Source organism: Cyphomyrmex costatus, unplaced genomic scaffold (genome assembly GCF_001594065.2).
Source record: "Cyphomyrmex costatus isolate MS0001 unplaced genomic scaffold, Ccosl1.0 scaffold91, whole genome shotgun sequence".
Taxonomy (NCBI): domain Eukaryota; kingdom Metazoa; phylum Arthropoda; class Insecta; order Hymenoptera; family Formicidae; genus Cyphomyrmex; species Cyphomyrmex costatus.
Genome location: NW_017280495.1, coordinates 1023344 through 1043990, shown reverse-complemented (window position 1 = coordinate 1043990; position 20647 = coordinate 1023344). Strand labels below are relative to the sequence as shown.

The window sequence follows — 20647 nt, the reverse complement described above, 5'->3', positions numbered from 1 at the left end:
CGGTCTAAATCGAGCTAATTGGATTTATTAATAATTATTATTGTTCTTAAATTTATAATATAAAAGAAACGGTAAATATCTAGAATAACGGAAGTAGCTCCGATCCTCTTGACATATGTTGTCAAGGTCATGACCCTCCAACAAGTTTTAGCCGTCGCTCGTCCTTCGTTAAAAAGTTTTAAAAATAACGCACTATTTCTGCTACATATACGATATTAAGTATTATTCTACACCCCCTCCCCCTGTTTAGAAATGTTAAACTTTCCACGAGAAGCAACTCTCACCCCCCTCGCCCCTGCAAGAGGCGCACAACTTCTATGACTGTACCGTTGCACGTTGGTTTCAACTTTCCATGCGAAACGAGAGCTATCTCACACCATCAAATGGGTTGGGTTAGATTATTTTTAACAGTAATGGAGCTCCCCCGCAGGGGGGTTTAAGGGATGAAATCACCCCTTACGTGTATAGCGATTTTCAGCTTTTTCCGTTATATCGCGAAAATTATTTGAGACATAAAAAAGTGTTTTATATAAAGGTTTTACAACAAAATTAACTATTTTTCTTCGCGGCAAAAGATAATTGTATTTCAAAAGAACTAGAAATTGTTAATGATGGCTATAAAAGAGGAGTTGAATTTTGAAAAAGTGTAAAAAGGGAACAGTAATGCCTTATTGTCGGTAAAAAATCAATTTAGAAAGATAAAGTTTTTGTGGCAACTATATCGATGGGAACATTATATACAAAAAGAAGAAAAGATGTCATACATTTCCAAATCTGTCTTACAAAATTTTAAAGGAGCCGATGACGAAAAAGAATTATTCATGATATGGATTTACGACGATGGATCCTACAAGCTAAGGCACAAATCGATTTTCCTTTATTTAAAGCTAGTGCAAGAATATATTAAATTTTAAAAGAAAACAGAGAATTGTGTCAAGAAGAATAACAAAATTTGTATTTCTGCGCAAAGAGATAATGAACAATTACAAATTGTATGTCAGGAATTCATAGCTACCGTAAATATAAATTTTTTTGAACTAGAGAATATATGTATATAATAAAGATTTTAAAAAACGCTGTTGTTAATCTCACTCAATTGGGTTGAAAAAAAGAAAGATCCGAATTTCCGACAATAAATACGTTTTATTACACATATATCTCGTACGACGATTACACGATATTAATACATTCATTTAACTGTCCAGCAATCAAACAGGTATTTTTATTTTTTTCTCCCCATCTCATCATAATTACCAATCTATTATTACTAAGTATTATTACACATCTTGTTGAATCACTGCGATTTGTTACACTTGTAAATCATCATTGAGTCATCAATTTTTTGTACTTTTTTCTTTGGCTCTTTTTTTTCTATTTTTTTTGGACACTTTTAACGAGCAACAAACTGTATGTATTAGAGAAGATATTTTGTTGCTCCAACAACGATGCTTTAGAAGCGTGACAAATCACAATAATCCATCAAGATTTGTATGACAAAATCGTATTTTGTGGCGTTTTTTTATATTTTTTTATTTTTGTACCTGCGCACGCACTCACGAGATCCATCGAGACGAGCGACAAGAAAAAAATGTTACGAAAAAGGAACGAGTGCATTTCCGCTCGTCTACGCCAAAATTACAATCAAAAACGCACTCGTGCTAAATAATTAAAAAATCGCCGTCTAATCGAATACTTTCGCCAAATTTCAAATTTGGCGTCAATTCAGAGGTACATAATCGATAACACTTTTAGTCTTTCTCTTCCTGCTCCTCCTTCTCTTACGATATTGCCTCGACGGCTGAAGCGAACATGATCTCGATTACATTCGTTCGCGCAACGAGTGTTATCGTTAACATTAATAAATCAGTATCTTTCTTATATCGCGCTTATCATTATTATTACTGTTAATATTATGATTATTATCTTTAATTATTAATATTATTATTATTATAACCTCGTTGCTTACGTCCTAAAAACTTCGTTAAATTAACTCCCTCTTCTCGACTTAACAATATAGTCGCGGACTCTCATGAACCTCGGAGTTTTTCTTACGCGCTAAAGCTTGGTGACCAGCACCAAAACATTCACTAGATCATTGTCTACAACACACATAGAGATTTTGCTTTTTCCATAGTATTTTTTTCCGTTTTTTTTTCTATTTTTACGATTTAGATAATTTCCCTTAACGTGATTATAAGAAATGTACGATTACGTGAGCCCGAGCTACCGGTCGCTTATAAACGTTTCCGATCAGACTCGAATATTTTCTATTTCGCGCAGTCGATGGCAAGCTTACGACTTAGAATAGTAGTGAAACGTTAATTTTGTTTTTAGGCTGATCCTCGATACACTCGCTCATCGATCGCTAATAACATGTCCCATTTCAATTCCCTGATATAATCGAGGCGCGAAATTGTCGCCATTCCACCAATACGGATGACTACTCCGCTTTCTCTTTCTCTTTCGGAAATTCAAAGATTTTTATGCGACTCGTAGTCCAGAAGAAGACAAAAATTATTCTAATGATGCATCAGCATAACTTATACATTAAAAAACAATGATAAACATTCGGCGTTCACCAGCGTTCCAAATCCGTTTGAATCGATCGCCGCGAATGTCGAATAAACTTGCAAATTTGAGCGATTCATGGACATCCATGATGTATCCATTTTTGCTTTTGACATATTCGACGTGAAATTCCAAGGACCGTCGCTGAATTATTCGTCATCAAAACGTATTGGTGAATGGCACGCTCAGCAATCGACTCAACAATCACTTATATTACTCTTTGGTTAAAAACATCTATCGATATATATCCTCGCTCGCATTATAATTGTACATACTGCATTTGTGTTATTACCCAGTCGACATAAATTAAAAGTAACATAACAATGTTATAATTTCGCACTCTCAACAATATGAATATATATAATATATAACACATAGTGTTACGTAACAGTTATATTGCTGAGTACAAAGTTATAACGTTGAAATTTATGTTAATTTTAGTATGTGTCAACTATAGGTATGTATGTATGTTGTGTATGTGTGTATGTTTTGCGTGTATTGTATATATCGCAAGAAAGCTTCTCGCGGCTCTGGTAATTAATTTTAATACAAACTTAAAAGACCAGCTTTTGACATTGTTGTGTATTAAAATTAATTGTACCCTTATCTCGATGCCCCTCGTTCTGCTGCTCGGTGCTCTCCCGTCAACTGCATGATATGGGAAAAAGAAATGGACTCCTCCCTCACTTCTTTCGCTTAAATCATACAGACAACGGGTAATACTCTATGTATTTGCTCTAGCATTTCCTTTATAGACACGCGGCTACTTCTGGATTCTCGTTTTTCAATTATGAACAATTCACTTACGAACTTGTCTACGTCTACAAAGCGAACATGACAAAATCTTACGATTAAAGACAGGTATCTCTTTCTCTATAAGTAGGTGACTATCGAATAACCGTCGAAGAACTAAAAGGATGGACGCGCTTAACTGCAACTGAGTATCCTTTTTTAATTTTGTCGTCTCTTCCTTTTCAATATAACGTGCATTTCGGATAACGAAATTATGCTCGATTTGATTCATAATGTGGATAATTTTGAATATCGACTAATGGCAAAACGTTGATCAAATTATTCGTAAAATTAAATCATAAAAATGCAATACATTATTGAGCTTATGACATTACATTCTAACATAGGAATTAGAAATAAATTGATAAACACTTCCGTCGTAAGTAAATACAAGTCTCAAATGTTGCTTACGCATCAACAATTTCCGCGCGGCCTTCGAAATCCAAGAAGAAGACAGAGACATCGATCTGCTCGGAAGTATCGCTAATACGCATCGGTTAGAATCCATAGTATATCGTACATTGTTGATATGTTGTTGAGGATCCTGCATGTCCTGGAAGAGAGTTCCCTCCAGCCTTCGACGGCATTACACAACATCGTTAAACCAGTAGAAAAAGATGACGATCGGTACACGATGGGCAATTATCGTGTGCCAATCGTCACCATCCTCAGTGTGTGTGCGTGTGTAAATAAAAAAAAACATATCTTGCCACCCACTCGACATAGCAAACATACAGTTGTCGCTTTCATTTGCGCAGGTACTTTGTGAAAAGAGATTCGCCCCTCCCGCTTGTTGATAGTATTCAACGAGACGAAACGTGGAGACAAAACTGAAACGACGACGATGACGACGGTGACGATGACGACGACAAAAGACGTGCAGCTTCGTCCATTTACGTTTCGGTCCAGCCGAAACTTAACGATCTTGAAGCCTCTTTGCACTTCGTGAACAATAATTCCGTCGTCGTCGGGACGTTGTCTCTTGCCATTGGATCGAGACGGTCCCCGTCATCTTAATCGTCGTCCTCCTTCGTGGTCCTGCCGACGTGGCATAGGTCGATACAAAAGGACCGGCGACTAGGCGCGGCTAGGTGCGAATGTCACTGACGCACTCGCCACCAACTCTGTTGTACCTTCTCATGGAGCTTCCTGCAAATACCAGCGAGCCTCCGTCACATCCCAGCCTCTGTGGCGTTCTCCTCCGTCTCACCGCCCGGATCTTCGCTGGAGAATTCGCCGCCACCGCCATCATCGCCACCACCTTCTACAGTCTCGCTAGTCTCATCACCCTCCTCCAATGTCACTTGAAAATGTATCCTATCTTGTTGTTGTTGACTTTCGTTCGTTCCTGGCTGTTGCTGATCATCGGACGGCGGCGATGGCGGTATCATTGAATGATACCAGTCCCGATTCTCCTCAAGAGTATCCAGAATCTCCTGCGCGTCTGGATGCACCAGATCTGCCCAGGTCTCCCAAAGTGGATGTACAATGTAATCGATGAAGCCGACCTGCGACTTCTCGATGGTTGCACTATGGCGATCACACATCGGACTAATATCCATATTTTGCTCCCGCTCGCGGTCGCCTTGCAAAAAGAACTCCTCCATTAGCAAGCCCACCCATCGTCGATAAAGAGTCAATGGTTTCGTCGGATTAGACAGGTCGGCGCAATGCACCAAATTTTCCAGCACCTGGATACGATCGGTGTAGTTGTCGAGCAGTAGCACACCGGAACCGGCGACTTTTTTCGTCTCCACCATGGTTTTCAGATCGGCTAGTAGCGACATGTGCTTCGACATGTCTGTCGACAGGACCATATCGATGACCATCTTCCGCAGCGTCTGCCGTTGCTTCTTCGTCATGTTTACGAATATGTCACAGCCCTCATTCTGCAGAAGCTTAAACGCGACAGCCAAGTGATGATTCTCCAACACCGACTCGTCGTTGTACATCAACGCGAGCTCAGAACCTGAGCAAAAGAAAAAAACGGATTGTTAATTTGCTAGTTATTGTAAGAAATAGAAGAGGACGTTAATTGCAGATATTTTTTTTCTTCTCTTCGATAGAGAGATATAATACATTGTTTACATATTTAACGCAACACAAAATAATTAATAACGCAGAACAGAAAATTTGACAAATCTTGCCAACACTTACTTGAGTTAATGAGGAATTGATTCGTGAGTCCAGGATGGTCTACATCATGGATGGAAGCCGCGAATAATGCAGCAGTGATTTCCAATGGCGTGAACACGGACTGTAACATAAAGAATATATATTATTTACGATACGTTGTCACAAAAAATATATTTTTCTTCTTGCGATAGATGCAATTCTTCTGCAGTTTACAAAGTACTTTATACTCGTCAATGAGATTTGTAAATTATCGTGGGAGCAAGCTACTTAACTCAAAGTTCGGAAAAAAGGGAAAATGATGTTAATGATGTAAGCAAAAATGTATATACATTACATACAAACCTCGAGTGCGGGTGTGTTGAGCAGAGTGTGAGTAGATTGGGTCACATCGGCTGCATGGAGACTATTGTGGAAGGGATTATCCTTCACATAATGATCCTCTAGGGTCATCATAAAGGTAACAAAGGTCTTGGGAGGTATCGCCAGCGATTTGAGCAGATCTCGACTCTGGAAGGCCGTGTACGCCACGCAGGTGAGGGGCCGATTGTTGCTAAGCTCGCCTATCCTGAAGATATCGATACCCCACTTGTCGATGTCCGAGAGTAACTGTAAAGAATTACGTGAAACATTTACAACGATATTCACAATAATATAGTGGCGTTGTGCTTGCAATATATAAATGAAATGTTTCGCTCTGAAGTGATATCGAGAAAGAAAGAGAGAGATTGATTATAGTTATTATTCAATTACTATACCGCGCGGTATAGATACATCAATTATGAGCACAAATGCGCCTTGTAGCAATTCATTATACGAAATAATACGAGTCTTCAAGTACAGATAGCGAAGGTCTAGTGTTATCGTCATAAGGTCACACGCGAAGCTGATTATTCATGAACAACATTGCAGTCTCGCATATTATTCATGCGACAACGAAAAAGATAAAAAGTTAGTAAACTAGATTTAAGAAGACTTGACTAGATATGGTTAGTATAAATATTATCAAACTGATTTTTCATTGAATAGCAACGTCACAACTGGTTTCGATCACCTAATTTTATCAATAATAATTTCAAACAAAGCGTAGGAAGCGTCAACTCGGGCGCCAAATAAAGTATCCATAGCGACATTAAGACGGCATTCTAAAACGGTTGAATCATAATTGCCTGGGTATAAAAATAAATCTCTAGTCTTGGAGAACCTGCACGGAATCACGTAGTCAACTAAGGACACGTTTGCATCACATTTAATCCGGCAAAAGAATCACCGACGGTCTCTCTATGAGAAATCTGATTAATATGCAGAATATAGCAGCGCTTAATACACCCGGTTCGTTCCTCTTTTTCATTAAGAAAATTTACCTCAATTTGCATAATGGAAAGATTGCCTTTCACCGCTTGCTTTCCCAGAAGTGAGATTTCTAAAAGAGTATACAAACAGCGTTAGAGTTTATTTCTCCCTAAAGTACCGCTTCATAGACTTGAGTTATTTATTTTATTTTATAACGTAAAAGTAGCAAATAAAATAATGATACGATACACGTGGCAATCAAAGTCAAGATTATCTTGGAAACATTCCTTGAATTTCACCTTAGGTTATCATAAATACTGCGATCGCGATATCACTTTCGTAAATGCGCCGAAAATTAGCTTCTCTTTCATTGCGAAAAAAGCGCCTCGCTAATCGGTAAAGCTATTCAGGTTATCGAAGTCGCACAACCTCGGCCCAAATGCTTCTGCCTGTTAAAATACAACCGGCCGCGTAATCAGCGTAATCATATGCTACAGAGTAAACGTTCATTTTTTTTCTAAAAATTCTATCATCCGCGCGCGCCACGTATTTGCCGCCGAGAAAGAGATAAGTTTGCAACCAAATAAAAGAGGAATAAAAAGATACGCGCGACATGATTTATTTGTATCGGGGAGAAGCGACGTGTATTTCAGGAAGATACTTAGGCGAAAGTTAAAAATTCCGAGCTGATATAAGTGTAATAAATTAAATTCTTCAAGATCCTTTATTAACATCCGCGTAAAACAGAATGAAAACTTCTGAATAATAATTAAGCTTCTGCATTATTATGTTTACACGTCGGGGTTCCAGCTCGTCAAAACCAATAACGCTTTGCTGCTTTGCTATCGGCCGACACTTTGATATTAAAAGCAATCATTATTCTTCACTAATATCTGGTGGCTCCCTTAGCACGATTTTAATAATTCAGAAATATTTACTTCAGAGATTTTCTCTATAATGAATAACTCAGATATGTATTCAGCGCTTAAATCTCATCGTGTGCCTACGTATACGCGTTGACATGCAAATTTAAAATAGCACGACAAACACAGTTGTTTCCTGAAGAGAATAAAATGCGAGAAACGTGATATGCATATGGAAACGTGGAGTAAACACGGATGTTACGATCATATGGAAAAGATGGCCATTAGGCTGTAATTTCTCCAATAATTGCTAAATATTGTAGCATTTTTACAGTCATTCTCAAAGATAATTAATATTTACAATAGTTTAATTATACGCACACTATTCGAAATATTGTGAAAATGTTATGTAATATTTTTACTTTGCCTACAAAGTTTGCACTAAAAATTATTACAACATTGAATAAATTACAATAAAGCTGCCGTAAGTACCGTAACCAACATTACATACATAACACGTAAATTGTAATCTGATCTATAATTTGTATTTTCATTTTCACTATTTATTTATAAATATTACGGTCATCTTTCCGTCACACACAATATTCAGGAAAGATGGCCATACTTCTTATTAGTCGTAAGATTTACAAAGGAATCGTAAATATTTACTAACAATTATACGTCTTACGATACATACGCATAAAATTAGATTACTAGTCATAACTTTTTACAAGTTTTATGAGAATAAGTTACGAGTCTTATACGATTCTGCTTAGAATTGACCTATAAAGTGATATATTCTAAATATAATACATTATTAAAAGAAATAACATAAATACAAGTTTTTTGTATTTTAAGAAAACCGTAACTGTCTTATCTAAATTTATTCCAAAAGTTCAGTAAATATCAACAATCAATATAGATTCAGCATCGTTAATAATGTAACATAAGCTTCGCACAAAGGTTAATTGCCAATCAAACAGCTCGCACTTTTAATCTTCTTAATCCGCGGGATTTATGTGTAATCGAGTTTATAATTTCTTTTCCTTTCTTTTTTGTATTTTTTTCTTAAAAAATGCAACTGCGTCGTTACATTGTTTGTGTCGTGCATACTAACGTCACTGTAAAATCGGATCGAGGTAGGTACTCTAAATAGAAGTTTGGTCAGCGTGGGTACACGTATCGAGAACGTCGTTGAAATTTTCCGAAATTGAAACCGCGCAGTATGACGCCGAGTCGCGATATACTATTGCATGATATACGTATATTCATAGGCGGATGGAGATGAAAGCCAGAAACATGAATTCTCGTGGAATTCTCATATACGATGGAATTTACGTCAATATCATACACGGATCAAAAGAGGTAAAAGAAACAATAAACATGATCATCGACGAGGTCGTCACCGCGATAAATTCGCCAAATGGAAACTTTCGTGGAAGATTAAAAACTAGAACATTTAGTGTATATTTAATAGACCGTTCTGTTAATTTAAGTTCCGATTTTGCGAAATACGATATACTCAGGAGTCCTTAAATTCTCATAAATAAAAAAATGCATAAATATTTAATAGCGATAATTATATTATCCATAATTAAATTTAATTAAATAATTAATTATTTTTATATTACTTCCAATATTTCGTAAGACAGGTTTATAAAACGATTTTTATATTTAATCGTATGTAGAAAGGTTCAGAAGTTTAACTGCGCAGCACACTACTTTGACGTAACATATGGATACTTTTAGACAAAGATGTTTTCGCAGAATTAAATCAAAATTTCCGATACTATCTGTCTTCCGGGATGTCTAATCTTTCAATTAAATATTATGAAACTGTCTGTTTAGTTGGAGAACCGGTAAATCTTGTTCGTACGAAGCAACATCTCATCTGATGACTTCGACCGGTTAAAGCGTCAGGTATAAATCTGATTCTTTCCAAGAGTTGTTTAGAATCTGGCGATTATAACTTAATTTTTGACATAAAAGAGTGATACGTGTATCTATTATATATAGGTTTCGATATTAAATTTCGATATAAAGCTTTTAGAAAATCATGACGATCGTTGATAATTATACATATTACCGGATTTTAGTACGATTACTACGTAGTTATTATACAAATTCTTTTATTGAAAAAATTCATTCTTTACTTCATAACTAAATAAAGCTTTTGCAATTATCGAGCTAATTGAGCAATAATTATATTAAAACCAAGTAATTATTGCAATAATCGCATTAAAATCGTGCAATATATACTTATCAACTTACCATTAATATATAATCGTTCTGTTTTTTCTATTTTGCGGCCATATAATCGATATGTAACGTGGATTACACGTGCCTCTCTCTTGCTGGGCTGATTAATGATCGTATAGTTGAATAAATCTCAATTCTATTGGAGCTCCCAGTTTAGCATCAATATATGAGTACCATCCTAGTATGGATATATATATATATATATATATATCCATACATGCAACATAGCATTTGCCAAAGATCTTTATAGCTGCGATTAGTTCAGATGAAACTTTGAGGATATAAGACAGCGCACATTAATTGCTTATCGTTTCAGTATTATAGATGTTCGTAAATTATCTTGTAGAAACATTTGCCTTAGATGGAAAGCATGATATAATCGCGTTGCAAGCAATCTTAGACAAATAGAAAGTGATAATCGATATGAGATATATTCATCTGCTTCTATTTATAAAAAGGTCTATTCGTGTTGCTCTTTGCACTCAGCATCTTCACTTTCTCCTTTTTCAACGTCCGAGAATATAGGTATTTATCGCTTTTTTTAAATATGTTTTAAGCATGATATAAAAAAGAGATATTAATATATAACATTATGTATAATGGTGATAATAATACTGGAAGCAACCAATCAAATTTGCTCTAAAATGTATTTTCCTGCATAAAATAAACACATTGCGAGAAAAATGTCGAAGTATTGCGAAGCAAATGTTACGTTTTCTTTGATACTTATAAGTTATAAAGAAATTTAACTGTGATGATAAAATATACATTTTGTGAAATATATCTGATTAATTGTAAAAAAGTAAAATAAAGATGGCTTATTTACTAAAAATAAAATTGTATTTCGCCGTCATAAAAATGTATTTCAGTGAAATAAATATATTTCTCACGAATAAATTTTTAAGTACCTTTTTCTCAATGTAGCGCTTGCATACTGAAACAGTTAGTCAAATTTGATCCCAAATTCACTTTTCTACTGCGCATCCATCATGGAAATAGAATATTTCAGTTTTATGTATCATACATCATGGATTCAAGTGTAAAAATTTTTGGAGATTTCATACAGCATAAACAAATATTATAATATCACGTGTATGTCACTTTTATGTAATAGCAAATAATTATTTAAATTACCGAATCTTTTGTAAATTTTTATTTCTCCTCTTCTTCCTTTCTCTCTCTTTTTTTCCATAACGCTTCAATTATTTTTTTAACGTTTCAAATGGCTATTTGAATAAAAGATGTAACGTTGCAGACGCAAAATGCCGCAACAATAGTTTGATATAATTATGATACTGTTCTTGTGCAGTGTATATTTTTGCAGAAATCAACACTTTGTATTTCTAAAACACCCTCCGTTTTTTACTTTTGCGATTAAGAAACCCAGCTGTGACGCTGCGTGGTGCATACGGTGTCTATCATACCGGGCGGAACGCAAAATGTGACGTTAAAGGTCAAAGGCTTACCTTGCCGAGCTCATCCTCGTGCGGCGTTTCCACCCCGTGGAGCGGCACACGTTCCCCGGTAAAACTGTTAGTGTGTGTCAACGGTCGTTTTACACCGCTAATGTGCGACATAGCGGCAGGGCCTCTTTGCGCACGGTCCTTCTTCTTCGCCGCCCGTGCATCGGCGCTACCCGCTGCGGCGACCGCATCCTCGATTCGCAAAGACGGCAAATCCAGCTCCTGCTGCTTGTCTGTCGAGCAGCAAAAAGTGACGTGGATAAACGCACTTGGTTAATTAATCGGCATTGAATAAGGTGAAAGGCACTGATATATTTGAGTATAAGATTACGCGTTTGGATAGTATATTTGCTTATGATTTGCGAGGGCGTATTCTTACAACTTCCTCTCGCGTCATTTTGCTAGAATTTTGGAAATAAAAAGTTAGCCCGTCGTTAACTTTCGATAATCCGACTTCCATCGAGCGAAACTCGTTAGGAAACTATCTAACGAAATCAGCGCTTAGTAAACGAATTTTGCAGAGAAACGACGCAGGAGGGTTACTCTATCAAGGTAGTTCGAAAAGTTTTCTCTGATAAAGAAAACATATGATTTTTTTGGCAAATTATTATTTTTACATATCCCCTTTCAACTCAATACACTTGTTCAATGATATTCTTTTTTATACCATCTAAAAATACGATTTCTCTAAACTTTTAAACTAAACGGTTTTATCGATTATTTTATTATTTGAAACAGATCTTTTTCCTGCGAGCTATTTTTTCTATTTAGAAAAAGGAAAAAGTCACTAGGGATTTAAATCAATTAAATACGATGCACGCGAAACCAATTCGGAAATAATTCAGGTAATTTTGCGATTGTAATTGAAAAATTGTAATTGGAACCAAAGATGAAATCAAAAGTTGTTTTACACAATCGAAACAAAGAAACTAATGGACTTCTGGCTGAAATGTTAACAGTAGTCCCGTGTAGAATCAAACTCGTCTAAAATTATAGCAGTTTGATATTTGTGACGTCATTCCTTTATCAGACCGCAAATGTTTCGAACAACCCTCGTATTAAAGACGGACGGAATGATTTTTCGAGCAACGATGTCGTGCCTAGAGATCATATCTCTTTTGCATTTTTTCCGAGATGTTTTTGTATACAAAGGAATCGAGCGCAATTCATCACTGATTATAAACCTTGCGCACAAAAAGCTAACCAGAATGAATGGTCACGGCGATACCGGATACGGTCTTTCAAGGGCTTTTAATGCGTAAGAACGCTTATTTTATTGCACCCATAAACTTGCTTCCGGCGATGACCTCGTTAGACATAGTCTCGTGAATTTCTTTTTATTCGTTTTCTCCGTCACTCGCGAAAACGCAGTCTTTATCTTGAAGAGGGGGAACGATATACGTTAATTCTTATTCTCCGCACGAGCTTATAATTTATAATTCACTTTCTTCTTATTGTAATAATTCCAATAAGCAAAAGAATTACGTTTGACTTACCAAGAAAGGTGCTGCAGATGTATTCCGAGATCTGATTCCCAGACTTGGACGATTCCGAGAAATGCGACAACTCCTTGTTCAGCATTCGTTTGAACTGTAACAAAAAATAAGAACCATTCATTAACAGAGTAATTGAGAACAACAATCGCGTAATATAATGTTCGCTTCCATTCCACGAATCGATAAATTATCGATAAATTATCGTGGTAATGTAGGTATATACAATGCACTATTAACTTTATTCATAAATGAGCTTACAATAGAATTATCGACTTCCGTTCAAATATTTCGAGGCTATTCTACAATGTGCTCTTCGTTTCCTGTTTCTTGCTTTTTGTCTCTTGCTTTCTTCTCTCTTTACAACCGTTTTATTGACAATTATATTTCTTGTCGCGTATTTCTTGTTTCTTCCAAAGTTCGTCAACTTTTTCATATCTTGGGCGATAAAAGACGAAAAACGGAATAAGAGAAGCAAAACGACAAAATGTAAAAAAATAGCAAAAAGCAAGAAACAAAATAAAATTCACATTGTAGAATAGGCTTTATACCTTCCAAACATCTATTGGGTTGAGGAAAAATCCTTTTACATCTATATGTAAAACGACTCTTCTCCAATCCACCATTTGTTGCGAAATTTTCGTTACAATAACATCATTCAATAGAGCAAAGGTTTAGCTTCAAGAATCTATTTTTTTATAATGATTTTTAACGGAGTTATGAACAATCAGAATGTTCCTTTATTTAACGTAAATAATTCAGGAACAAAAAATCGTAGAAACAAAAAAAACGATTTAGGGAAAGCTAAGCTTTCATAATATAGATAATAAAAAATTTTCGAAAACTTTTTGGGTACGTAAAAGACTCACAAAGTGAAAAGAAAATTTTTTATCTTTTTCAGCTCGTAGTTTTTTATATGTATAAAAATTACCAAACTAGCAGAAACTCAAAAATATAGTAACCTTTCGAAAGTAGATTCGAGATTTAAAATTTTAAAACCTTTTTCTTAAATTGAAATTTCGTTCATTTTTAACGAAGATATTGTAAAATATAGGTTCTTTTACATATTATATATGTAAAAAGACTTTTTCCCCAACCCTATACATAATTTTATAGAATTCAGTAACTGCCATTACGTTAAATTTACCTGAGATGGGGCAGTATCTGTCGCCATACCCTTTTTATTAAAATCGACTCCAGATATACATTTGCCAAGGTGATAGGAAAAAGGCCATTTTCTTGGACTTACGATCTTCATAGAAAGATGAATAAAGGCAAAGACTGATCTCGGAAGCTAACGGTAAGCGCCGCGTCGGGAAGAAAACAGAATTGAAGGACCAAAGGAGAAATCCGGATTACAGGTATTTGCGAGGAAAACCGGTGAGTCTTCTCCCACGAGCTTTCGTTCATTCTCGTGCTTGATTCTGTTATCTCGTCACGAATTTTACACCATTCGTGCATATCACCCGTCAAAACGTCGCAGGGGACACGCGCACCGTGTGGCTCACACGAGGCAAACAAAGCCGGTCCCGTCATTTACGTTTCTCGTTCTTATCAGCGGCAGTATCACCACGTATATCATCTTTACACAGCCGTACGGTGAACGTGTGCCCGCTCACCGAGTCGGTAGATAAATGCAAATATATGTGCTTGTGCAACATATACCTGTCGGTGCGAGCCGGAGTAACGACCTGCAGCACAGATTATTGGATAATTCCGTCATGTGGTGTAACACGCTGATTAAGCACCCTTTGCATTTCGATATATTTTGACACGTGCTTCGTTTCATTGCGCATCTCGTTGATCCGATTGCGAGAAATTCGCACGATGACTATCGATTTTACAGAGGTTGTCTCGAACAAATTTTTTTGATTTTTCAGGCGTTTGCTTCTCGTTCGAGTCACCCTGCATTTTGAACTTTATTGTTGAACTTTACCATTTGACATCTTTTCGATGAAAATAGATAGACGCGTTTATCGGAACAACTAATATCATTATCGTGCACATGCAGCTCGTTTATTATTGTATAATGTATACACTAGACAAGAAAAAACAAGCGATAAGAAGGTAAAGATAGCACTTACATTGCTACATCTTTTATTAAACTGTCTGCAGCAATTATTTTTCTTGTCTAACTTAATTATATTTAATAATTTAAGTACAGTAATTTCAATAATTTAATTGTTTAAAATTAAAGATTGCGACGGAGCCAAGAAACAAAAACACAAAAGAGAAGTGTCAGATAGGTTTCAACCCTAATCATTCATTCTTTCGATTTTTACGTATAATTTTACACCAACAACACTCTCAAATTCAGTATTATAGTGCTTTTTAAATAAGTTTACGCGTTATCGATCTCGAGATTCCACACGGATAGACATACGTTCTCGATGGAAATGTTTTGTTGAGACAGTTCAAAGGGGCGTAGCTATTATCACAATTCGAAGGCGCGCAATTGTTTGCTTTTATGAAATATTGTCGTTTATTACGATGCATCTCGGAACGTGACGTTTTTCCACGACACAAGACACAGTACACACCATAAAGATAAAAAAAAAGATTTCGAAAGGCTCAAATGGATTGATAGGAAAAATTTAAGTAAAACGTGTGCTCGTATGAATGTATACGAATAATAAATTGACGCACAATTGGTATCCTTCTCTCTCATCCAATATGAACTATGCGAGCGAATGCACTTCAATCGGATACACAATAGGATTTTCTGAATGCAATGCATCCGACAAAAATTGAAGTCCGGTTTAACGAAGCGATGTGTCGACGTGCGTTATATCACGAAACTAACAGCTTGCACAATCTCGTTTCGGGTAGTCACGTCAAGATTTCGCGAAGCAGCAAAAGCTGCCATAAATTTAGTACTATTTGCAGAATATATATCATCCACTGCGATAATTTCTAATATACATATTAATAAGATGCGCTCTGTCTCTCTTCCTCTCTCTTGCTTTGGAAGTAATGTAAGATTCGACTGAAGTGTTAATGAGGACTTGCGAAACATCTGGAGTTCGCGTGCAGATAGATATGTCAAATTTCTGCTTTCAAATTCTAAGTCTGTCGAATCTGTAATTAAATCTTGTTTATTTGACGCAGAAGATAATGAGATAATAATGATATTCTAAGTAACATCGAAAGTGACGTCGTTAAAAAAATCACAATTGTAACGACGCAGTTAAATCTCATTGATGATAAACAGATAAATATATAAAAGCGATGACAGAAGATTAATAATTATTTTCGATTAATCAGATTTGTGAGATAAGAACGATATTAAAAGTATGATTTTCATGAAAAAAGTATTTGTTGATAAAAAACATTGCAGTATATTGCCTCCTCCTCTTTTAAATCCTACGTAATCAAGATAAAAGTCAAGATTGTTTGTTTAATGTAATAATCTATATATATGTATATATAAAATAAACTATACAGAAAAAAGTATTTTCTTATATGATAAATCAACCATAATATTGATGTAAGATTTTTTATTTATTAAACAAGTCTTGATTTAAAATAATACTTGCATCAACACAAATTCAAATCAAGATTAAAATCTTTGAAACAAGATTACAACATTTTTGCTTATTTATGAGCACATTATATGGGTTGATTTAAGAATAGTCTTTTTTTCTAAGTGTAAACAATGTTTTACATGTTGTTTATGTAAACAATCCATATATTATCGAAATCTATTTTTTTGTCGTTGCGTTAAACTGCAGCCTCATATATTGCTTATAAATTTTTATTTAGTAATACTAAAATCAAATATATTAATAATTTTAAAATTTATTTACTTGTTTTTATATTGTGTTATTCAATTTATAACATTTACATATTTTACATTATTTTTGCATTGTCAATATAAAAAAGATTCTAATAATAAAAACTTAACGTAAACAATACGTAAAATTCCATTTAAACGTAATCTTGAAATATAACCTTGAGAGGGATAACCGGACTAATGCGACAACATCGCTGTGTTTATTTAAGAGTTACCTTTTATCCATAATTATCATTGAACTTTCATTGAAATGTCGTAGAAGGTCAAGACTGCGTTGCCGCGCCTTAGTACTTGATATATACAGTTTTTATTAATCATTCGTGGTATCACAATCGAGCTGTTGTCTCTCGTACGATTTATTTTCTACGTTCAAAATCTCACCGAGGTATACACACTAATCTCATTTCTTATGGTATTAATCTCAGATGACCGACCATTAATCATATGAACATCAATACTACATCCTAATTCGCTATTAGCAAACAACTTTTCCTCTCCTTCCCTTTAAGCTTTCATAAAACTTTCTCTCTTCTATGTAGTAGACTCCCGTATGGTCACAAAGTTGAATAAAGGCAAAACCTTTGCTACATTACGAAATTGGGACATCAACTCTCTAGCAACATTAATTAACAGTTTGACACGAGCACGTTACATCAAACGATCTTATATAAGAAGCGCGTTTGAACATCTTTTATCCGAGTATTTGCAATTATAAAATACAAACGGACATTATATTAGGAAATTCACGGAAACATGTCTCGGCACAGTGTGTTTGCGCGACGGGGATAAATCACAAGCCGTCTGCACAGACGTCTTGTTATTATGACGCGCATATGAGTTAGCATTAATTACAAACTCGACGAGATTGCTTGACCCCGAGATATATCCTTATCTATCAATATTTCGAGTTTGACGACTATACAATCCGCCGCTTGTTCACTTACGGACAATTTCGTACCAGTTCGTTTATTTACTAGTCTATTTATGTTAAACGATGTCTACAAAAAAATTTTAAGACGTAAAATTTATACGGGGTTTACGATAGAAGTCATAATAGTCGTATCTTAAATTGTAGAAAATTGACCACTCATAGTCGATTATTTTTCTCATATTTATATAGACTATGATTGATTAATTTTCTACGATTTAATACTCTACGACCACTATTCTAGTTTATAATTTCTATTGTAGACTCCATTCTAAGTTTTAACTTAAGGCGTAAAAGATTAGTCAATCACAGTCGAATGTGAGGAGAATAATTGACTGTCCTTGAGAGAGAGAGAGGCTTGAAAGTTTAAGTTTCAATTAAAATCTTATTGTATAGAAACACCGCTTGAAGCATTTCAATTACGCGACCTTATGGTAGATCATTCAATCTCTCGAAAAACAGCGCAATTTATAACGTATATTTATAACGAGCACCGATAGCGGGTTCTCAAACAAAGTTCAAAGACGATTTCTTGAGAACTTAATCAATCAATCTTTACTGATAAATTTATTCAGATAAATGGTTACTGCGTGATCGGATTCTGCATCGAACCACTTGTTAATCGTTCAATTTGCTAATCGATATCCTATCGCCGTCCTACCAAGATAATAACAACGTTTCAAGAGTTCTCGTGATAGACTCTTTTCAGAAAGCTCATTCGAGTAACGATAAAACTGTTTCGAAGTAGGTATTGACAACAAATTTGACAAATATTAGACAGAAGATACGTAAAATCAACGATAACTGTAATTGAACAATGAGTGTACCTGTTATCGTACGACATGCTTCCTATCGTTCTTCACGCGATTGTTCGATAATTTAGAAATCAGGTCAGATGATTCAGATGAAAATGCGTCGCTCTCTGGATAGTTTTATTCGTTAACCTCTGTCGCGAGACAACCCGTTGGTTGCGACAGTAAACGAATGTCCTCGTGTAATCGATCGTCTTTCGAAATCGTGGCGCTTTTATTTGTCTAATTTAACGTGGCAGATGGCCACGGTGAAATCTAACAAAGATTCGAGTTGATAAAATCAGATATCGTAGATACATAATAACATATTGTGTTTTCACTTATATCGCTTATACATATATATGCCTGACTTAATTAACCAACTTCCTTCCAAATTAATAGCCACTTTAATTCGCCGAGATTGATAAATATGCGTTAAATTATAGCACGAGTGCGATATAATTATCAATATGTTATTTAATTTTTACGGGAATTAAATTGAATATCAATAAATCACGATTTTATTTCAGTATCGGAAAATAGAACAATAAAATTCTTGCTGTTCTGAAGCTAATTATTTTATATTTTATTATAATATTATCTTATAGCTTCGTATACGCTTATTTTTATTTATCTGTAACTACGTCATCTGTAACTACGAGTAGAAACGCTACGTTGTCTACATTTCCGAAATTATAATCAAGACGCGTACTAAATTTAATCTCTCGAGAGAAGTCAACATCCGCTGAGATACGTCATCTCGATTAGGATACAAACATAATCCTCAAATTACCTGCACTGCCATGATGCTGGCCAAGGCTGTGAGATCCGCAAGGGTCCTCAGGTAATTGAAATACCTAACGGACTCGTCCATTTTATCTGTTTCCACCTCGCTACTTGTCATGTGTACCATCGTATCGGTTTGTTCCGACTGCAGTCTGACTACACACCTGAAAGAGTTTCGAGGGAAACTCCGGACGGAAGAATGTACGTGGATTTTCCCACGTGACGTCTATAACAAGAGACGTATCAACTTTCAACGCAAATTATCGGATCAGACTCCACGATCGCGGACTGGCGAACAAATCTCTCGACGAAGCTTAAAGAATTCCCTCCGCAAGGAAGGATTACACGTGTTGCGAATTATCGGTGAACTGCTCCAGTTCCGGGTTCCCGGAGGCGCGAGTTCGATGACCGACGATTCGGAGCGTGACGGAGAGAAGATAGCTGTCACGGACGAACACTTTTTGCGTGATTCACGAACTCACTCGTGGACGCCTGCGAGCAGCACCACGGCTGCTGCTGCTGCCGAGCCGCCCGACTGCTAAGAGTGCTAAACGTGATCTACGCGCCTGAATCGCAACGGCCAGGCTTTTTATCTCGGCAGCGGCTGGTCGACTATCTCTGTCCCTATCATTCATTTCGCTTCTTCCATCTCTTTCACGTCTCACGCGTGCCGACATCTCTCTCTCTCTCTCTCTCTCTCTCTCTCTCTCTCTCTCTCTCTCTCTTTCTCTTTTCGCTCCACTTCGGCACGAGAAGAGGCGCGCAGTGGGAGATCGAGAAACGGAATGCATTGCAAACTAATACATGCACAAGTACGCAGCAAGACGCTCGTATTGCTCCCGTCTTTATCTTGTATGCGATGGATGTAAATTCTAAAAGGCTTTAACGTCTTGTCGCGACAACAACTAATGTTAATTAGACTCTAACGTTTTTCATTGCCCATTTCTAGTTTGTAATCTTATCTATGATGCAGAACATGAAAATTTACTTAACTAAAGCTGCATGAAATCTTAAGCTACCTCTTCTACAACGGAGCCTACAATACTCACAAAATTCTGACAAGATTTCTATATTGGCTGACATAATTAAACTTGGGTTAATTCAAATATTGTAAATTTTAGTATCTGTGATTTGTTATATTTCGTTTTTGAGCTGTTCATTTTTATCTGTTATGTCATTTTGAGGGTTAATGTCGCTGGTTCGATGAAATGTATCATTTTCTTAAAATAAATATCAATATAGTGGGATTGGAAAGCAAAGCATTGTCCATCTAAACTCTGTGTACTGCAAAATGAAAATATAATATATACATATATTTATAGTATAGAGATGTGAACTTTCAAAGACCTGCTCATTACTGAGATTCCTCCTGGATGTTGTACAAATTGCAAAGAGAAGTATAGTTTCACGGAAGTACTTAATATCTAATCCACATCTTATTGCAATAATCTCTTGTTGCAAGGAGAACACAGCCAAAATAATTTC

The 20647-nt window shown here is 35.8% G+C and overlaps 1 protein-coding gene across 5 annotated transcripts in view; it reads right to left on the bottom strand.

Moving 5' to 3' along the window:
- Nucleotides 1-1123: 1123 nt before the first annotated feature.
- The window catches only part of dnc (phosphodiesterase dunce), a 286377-nt gene continuing 266853 nt past the window's right edge, over nt 1124-20647 (bottom strand). For all 5 annotated transcript variants that reach the window (XM_018549949.1, XM_018549950.1, XM_018549951.1 and 2 more), the window contains 5 exons: nt 12868-12961; nt 11375-11604; nt 5839-6102; nt 5518-5617; nt 1124-5329 (listed from right to left, as the gene is read on the bottom strand). In XM_018549949.1, coding sequence (XP_018405451.1) covers nt 4533-5329; nt 5518-5617; nt 5839-6102; nt 11375-11604; nt 12868-12961 — 1485 coding nt within the window. In that variant the 3' untranslated portion in view covers nt 1124-4532. The remainder of the gene's footprint in view (nt 5330-5517; nt 5618-5838; nt 6103-11374; nt 11605-12867; nt 12962-20647) is intronic.